Genomic DNA, 7,312 nt, shown 5'->3' with positions numbered 1-7,312 from the left:
TTTCCAGAATCGGATTCTCCATGGTCTGAAACATAGGATTCCGTAAAAAAAAAAAAAAATTTAAAAGTGGGGGTATACCCAGATTACATATACTCCATCTCCACCATTAATTTAAGATAATCAGTGATAGTAAATAGAATATCGATCAGAAACATTTAAAAGTTTCCAGTTATCAATTTTCACCTTAATTTTAGTAAATAATATAGTATATATCTTACCTTTTATTGGTATATAAATCTGTATTTACAGCGATTCTGTCAAATATCCTTCCAGAATCACAAAAAAAGAGTCGCGAATTTTATGGAGTGATCAAACCGGAAGTAATATTTGACAACAGAAAATATAAAAACCGACTCGGAAACACACAAAAACGAAATGGATTTAATTTCTGTATAGAAGCTGTTACACAAACAACAAAACGTTATTTCTGAAAATTTAGACTTAAAACAGATTAAAAAAAAAAATCAATGAAATTCTGAAAACTTCTCTATTTTCTAAATTATCGTATATTACAATTATATGAATTAGCGCCCGGGGACTAGGCATTAATTTGTATATATATATATATCCGTAAAATAATGAGCAGTTCACCTACTTGTGAATGTGTTTAAAAAACAAAAAAATGTACCATTCCTACTTTAAATGTGTTTTCCAAAAGAAAAGATGAACTTTTTCCGTTTTTCATTTTCTTGTGGTATCAACTAATCTAACCTCCTAACAAACCGCAGACTTGTGTATATTCGGTATCCGGATTTGTAGTACTTTACTGATCTGCAAGTGGGGTAGATGGAGATATAAGTTGGCTGCCTCAATAAAAATTGGTGTAGCAGATTTTGTTGTTGTTATTTTTAACTGAAATGTTCAATAAATATCTGGCCAGGTACTGGTATAGATATTCTAACCAAACATCTAATCCACTCATTCAAATCTCACCGAAATCGTTCAGTGTTTTGTGTGCTGACAACGAAATGTTCAGAATGATTTATAGTAAATTGTTTATACCTTAAACTGTTTAGATTCCTGTAGGCAGCCCAAGAATTGCTGTAAATAACCAAGCCAGGTTCGAAAACTGTTTGAATGAGAAAAATCAGTGTCACTCTGTCACACTTCTGACCAGTTCAACACAGCAAAACAATGTTTACTGGTTTACTCTATTCCAATAATCAAGAAACTTTGCTTGCAATCCAACCCCTTCACCAAATGCGAAACTACAATGATCTTTCCAACCCCACTTTTTCTACAAAGCTAATTGTTTACAACTAGTTTGGAGCTCATATTCATTGAAAATACGGGGGAAAAAAAATAAATGGTAAAGAAAATGCAGGGAGTGGGAGGAAAATCCTAGATTCTGACTACACTACAGATTGTACCAAAGTTTATGAAACTGATTGTAAATAACACATACTTCATTATATTGCACCATTAGATGAAGCTTTGTTCTGCACATCATTTTTACCATTTCATCATGATTGTGACTTGGGAATATCTGACAGTGTACCTTCCATGGTATTGAGAGCAGATCCATCTTGTTATATTCACATGTTGTATAATCCCTCTATACTTCTACTCTTCTGGAATAATTTCAGACTCACAAATCTATGATTTGTGAGTCACATGGACAACCATGATTCTCTCACTTTTCATAGTTGAATCTCTTTTACTCGTTTCAGTCATTTGACTGCGGCCATGCTGGAGCACCGCCTTTTAGTCGAGCAAATAGACCCCGGGACTTATTCTTTGTAAACCTAGTACTTATTCTATCGGTCTCTTTTGCCGAACCACTAAGTGACAGGGACATAAACACACCAGCATCGTTTGTCAAGCAATGCTAGGGGGACAAACAGACACACACACATATATATATATATATACGACGGGCTTCTTTCAGTTTCCGTCTACCAAATCCACTCACAAGGCTTTGGTTGGCCCGAGGCTATAGTAGAAGACATTTGCCCAAGATGCCACACAGTGGGACTGAACCCGGAACTATGTGGTTAGTAAGCAAGCTACTTACCACAGCCACTCCTGCGCCTATAAATAATCTGTTTACATTTTGTGATCTGTTTTCCTTGTGCTTACTAATGTCATTCCTAACTATTCCTGTGAACAATTTCTGATGATTTTTGATGTCAAACTACACATAATTACAAGAACCCACAGATTTATGTTTTCTTAGCCAGAAAATACTGATCAGTTGCTAACCTTTTACAAGACACTGGTTTAACTTGTATTAAGAGAATTGCTAACACAGCCGAGTCAGAACAGCAAGACCACTCTGTCTGTGATTATCAAATGTTCACTCATCATGTTTCAACCATTTGCTACAATGTGGTTCCTCTTCTTAGTAAGCTGTGTCCAATCCACACTGGATACACCTACCCAACCATCAACTATAATGATTGCTCTTCCTCTCAACTGGCAAGCTGTGTCCAATCCTTACCTGATACACCTAACTGTCTTTCTCCCAACCATTTACTATAAAGACTCCTCTTCCTCTCAACTGACAAGCTGGTTCCAATCCTTACCTGATACACCTACCTGTCTTTCTCCCAACCATTATTAAGATTCCTCTTCCTCTTGATTGGCAAGCTGGTTCCAATCCTTTCCTAATACACCTACCTGTCTTTCTCCCAACCATTTACTATAAAGACTCCTCTTCCTCTCAACTGACAAGCTGGTTCCAATCCTTACCTGATACACCTACCTGTCTTTCTCCCAATCATTATTAAGATTCCTCTTCCTCTTGATTGGCAAGCTGGTTTCAATCCTTACCTGATACACCTACCTGTCTTCCAATTTCTTTTTAGTAAAATAACTTAGTAATTATTAAACTGGTGTTTCGTATATAAACTTATATGAAATTTTGATGGAAGACTAACACTGAACACTTTAAATGAGGAAGTAAGTATTGTTAGAAGTAGGTGTGATCTCAGGTGGATTAGAATGAAAAAAGTTAAACAGTTAGGCGCAGGAGTGGTTGTATGGTAAGTAGCTTGCTTACCAACCACATGGTTCCTGGTTCAGTCCCACTGCGTGGCATCTTGGGCAAGTGTCTTCTACTATAGCCTCGGGCCGACCAAAGCCTTGTGAGTGGATTTGGTAGACGGAAACTAAAAGAAGCCCGTCATATATATGTATATATATATATATATATATATATATGTGTGTGTTTGTCCCCCTATCATAACTTGATAATCGATGCTGGTGTGTTTATGCCCCCGTCACTTAGCGGTTCAGTGAAAGAGACCAATAGAATAAGTACTAGGCTTACAAAGAATAAGTCCCGGGGTCGATATGCTCGACTAAAGGCGGTGCTCCAGCATGGCCGCAGTCAAATGACTGAAATAAGTAAAAGAGATAAAAGTTAAATGAAGATCAGTTTGAAGAAATGTGCAACCTTTAATCATACATTGATCAAGTCTTTGACTTCTACAGTTCATGTTTCGGTCATTTCAAATACTGCAAAGACTATGTTACATCTAAAATTAATCATTGAAGAAATCAGCTTTATTGAATTTTATAATATCAGCATCCACAAAGCGCAAGATGGTAGAACAGAATGGTGGTGTGGGTTACGGTCCAGATAACAATATATTGGTTGTGAAGTTCATAACCACACACACTGTTGTTTTTAAAACTCTTGTGGGACCGAACCAAAGACAAAATGTAATGTACATGGTGCACTTATCCAACATAAAGGAATGCTATTAATACATTCTCATGTGGGGTGCATTTGGTCCAATCTTGACAAAACTGTTAGATTACCCCAGTCACTATAAGGATATCTTGCACGACAAACATGTACTGCACATACTGTGGGTTGTATCTATGGTCTGAATATTGATATGGATACCAAACGGCTGATAGTTAGCAAGGTGAGACACACATAAGAAAGAAGAAAGCAAAGGACCACTGATGAGGTCACAGAAGTGTGACGAAAGAACTCTGGCCGAAATAGGATTAATGTAATATAATGTAATATAAAGTTGAAGCAAATTAACACCAAATATACAGTGCATGTGTTTTTACTGGCTAAACTGGCAATATGACCGTCCCCAAGTACAACAAGATACAGTTATACTTTTACATTAATACAAGCGTGGGTAGTTAAGGTATATTTTCGAGTGAATGATTTATTACATGTATCACAATGATGTGGCCTCTCTCCTGTATGAGTGCGTTTGTGCCTAGATAAGTGGCTAGTACAAGAGAATGAATTACCACAGATGTTGCAGTGATATGGCTTTTCTCCTGTATGAATACGTTTGTGTCTAGTTAATTCACGCTTCTCGGAAAATGATTTGCCACAGATATTACATTGATGTGGTTTCTCTCCTGTATGAATATGCTTGTGTATAGTTAACGAAGTTTTATGAGAGAATGATTTACCACAGACATCACAGTTGTATGGTTTCTCTCCCGTATGAATACGTTTGTGGGCAGTCAAGGCATTTCTCCGATTGAATGATTTACCACAGATATTACATCGATATGGCTTCTCTCCTGTATGAAGACGTCTGTGTACTGTTAATTGACTACACTGAGAGAACGAATTACCACAGACATCACAGTTATATGGCTTTTCTCCCGTATGAGAACGTTTGTGTCGAGCAAATGCGCATCTATGAGAGAATGATTTATCACAGATATTACAGGAAAATGGCTTCTCACCTGTATGAATACGTTTATGAGAAGTTAAGTCTCTACTTTCAGAGAATGATTTACCGCAGATAACACAGCGATGTGGCTTCTCTCCTGTGTGAGTACGTTTATGAACAGTTAGACTACTACTACGAGCGAAACATTTACCACAGATAACACAGCAATGTGGTTTCTCTCCTGTGTGAGTACGTTTATGTGTAGTTAAGGTGTTTGAATGAGCGAATGATTGACCACAGATATCACACTGATATGGTCTCTCTCCTGTATGAATGTATTTGTGAAACTTTAAGGTACAACTCTGCAAGAAGGATTTATCACATACATCACACTGATAGGGTCTTTCACCTGTATGAATACGCTTGTGACAAATTAATCCTTCATTTTGAGAGTAGGACTTACCGCATATATCACAGTGATAAGGTTTCTCTCCTGTATGAACACGTTTATGAATGGTTAAGGCACCACTTTGAGAAAATGACTTACCACAGATATCACAATGATATCGTCTTTTTCCTCTATGAATAAGCTGGTGTTTAGTGAGCTTACTCCTTTGCGGGAATGAACTACCACAGATATCACACTGATATTGTTTTTCTATTGTATGACTAAATTTGTGAGTGATGAAAGTATCTTTTTCAGTGAATTCTTTACCACAGATTTCACATTCAAATGGTTTTTCTTCTCTATGAATATGTTTGTGAGTAGTTAATTCTTTATTTTCAGAGAATGATTTACCACAGGTATCACAGTGAAATGGTTTCTCTGCTGCATGCAGGTGCTTGTGTTTGGTCAAGTTACTACTATTAGAAAATGATTTACCACAGATATCACAGTCAAACGGTTTCTCGCCTGTATGAACCCGCTTGTGTATAGTTACATGGTCTTTTTTATAGAATGACTTACCACAGATATCACACTGATGTGGTTTTTTACCTGAGTGAATAAATTTATGGCTAGCTAAATTAGAACTTTGAGAGAATGATTTTCCACAGATAGCACAACAATATGGTTTTTCTCCTGAATGTCCACGTTTGTGATTAATTAAGCTCCACTTGTTAGTGAATGATTTGCCACAGACATCACAGTGATATGCCTTTTCTCCTGTATGAATACGTCTGTGTCTACTGACGTCACATGCCACAGAGAATGCTTTTCCACAGATATCACACCGATATGGTTTCTCTCCTGTATGAATATGTTTGTGTTTATCAAGGTTACCTTTTCGAGAGAATGACTTACCACAGATATCACAGTAGTTTGGTGGTGTACTACTTTCAGTTAGTATCTCATTAATAGCACCTGTTTTTTTAGCCTGTGATTTACACCCAACAGTCTCCTCACCCAATTCGTTTGTTATCATGTTTTTGCTTCTTGAAGTTTTTATATTATATCCTTTACGTATTTCTTTTATTCTTCCATTAACTGTTTTTCTCAGTTAATATTTGAAGATGGTGCAGCAAGCTCCTTGGTAATCCAAACTCCATTAGAAAACAGAATCATCTTATAAAAATTCCAAGCAGTGAAAAGGAAAATGTTGCTGCAAATGTCAGCAGAAAGAAACTTCTTTCACTGTAACTTTACCTCAGATTCATAGAAGCAGGCTTAGACTGGTTACTTCAAGTCATTAACAAATGAGAAATGTTCATGGAAAGAATTTTGACAACGTGATCTGAAAATGGAAAAATAACAGGGAAACAGCAATGTGAGATATAGAGGGGACGTAATAATTAGAGATACAACATTCAACATTTTCTTTACAGATTAACTGTAGAAATAAACATCTACCTCTACAAAAACTTATCTAATGTTACCATTCATTTTCGTGATGAATGTATATTATAAAAGAGAGTGTGTGTGTAAATACATATGTCTGTATATAAAAGGCATACAGGCAGAATTATAAGCAAACCAAACAGAATGCTTAAATGTCCATGGCACTTAAAGGCAAGAAACTTCTATAGCCCTGGGCTCACCAAAGCCTTGTGATTGGATTTGGTAGACGGAAACTAAAAGAAGTCCATTTTTATATATGAATGAATGTTCGAGTGTGTATGTTTATGTCTGTTTGTGTCGATATCGCCTGACTAACAGCATAAAAAGGTTTTCCATTGACGATGTTCATTAAATCTAGACTGTAAATTAACTTACCACAGAAACATGCATTCTTAATGTAATAAGACAAAATTAATATTGGTGTCTAATTAGTAACATTAATAGCTTTGGGTGAAATACGGATGTTTTGGCCTCAATAATGAAAGAAAAAACTAAAGTAGAACCAGACCTTTTTACTTTCATTAATTTTACAAAACAAAATAAAGCCCAAATTAAACTGAAATACTTACACAACTGTTTAGTACAGGATATTGTTATAAACTATGCGTGGAGTGGATTAAAAGAAAATAAAGCGCCAAATCCGGAAAGTAACACTATATATTTATAATGCGCATGCGTTAGTCTTAAACTAGGGAAGACGACTCTTGCTCGATCCCTCGGTTATGACTATTTTCTTAATTATAATTTTTCTTACTAATTAACCTTCTCTTGCTTGTAGATATAATATATATATATATATATATATATATATACATATATACATATATACATATATACATATATATATATATATATATATATATATATATATATATAT

General features: G+C 35.7%; 2 protein-coding genes across 2 annotated transcripts in view; both read right to left on the bottom strand.

Moving 5' to 3' along the window:
* The window catches only part of LOC106878252 (zinc finger protein 271), an 8,228-nt gene extending 7,887 nt beyond the window's left edge, over nucleotides 1-341 (bottom strand). The window contains exon 1 of the mRNA XM_014927426.2: nucleotides 219-341. The gene's annotated coding sequence lies outside the window, so the exon portion shown is untranslated. The remainder of the gene's footprint in view (nucleotides 1-218) is intronic.
* Nucleotides 342-367: 26 nt separating this feature from the next.
* Nucleotides 368-7,097, bottom strand: LOC106878253 (zinc finger protein 91). The gene is made up of 2 exons (XM_052977953.1): nucleotides 7,005-7,097; nucleotides 368-6,331 (listed from the first exon to the last, which is right to left on the bottom strand). The coding sequence occupies exon 2, from the start codon at nucleotides 6,020-6,022 to the stop codon at nucleotides 4,076-4,078; it is 1,947 nt and encodes a 648-aa protein (XP_052833913.1). The 5' UTR covers nucleotides 6,023-6,331; nucleotides 7,005-7,097; the 3' UTR covers nucleotides 368-4,075.
* Between the last annotated feature and the right edge of the window lie 215 nt (nucleotides 7,098-7,312).

This window comes from Octopus bimaculoides, chromosome 29, assembly GCF_001194135.2.
Source record: "Octopus bimaculoides isolate UCB-OBI-ISO-001 chromosome 29, ASM119413v2, whole genome shotgun sequence".
Lineage (NCBI taxonomy): Eukaryota > Metazoa > Mollusca > Cephalopoda > Octopoda > Octopodidae > Octopus > Octopus bimaculoides.
This window is presented reverse-complemented; position numbering and strand designations above follow the sequence as displayed.

What these genes read in the sequence shown, in the direction of transcription:
- LOC106878253 (XM_052977953.1), bottom strand. Translation starts at nt 6,022, where the DNA reads ATGATAACAAACGAATTGGGTGAGGAGACTGTTGGGTGTAAATCACAG.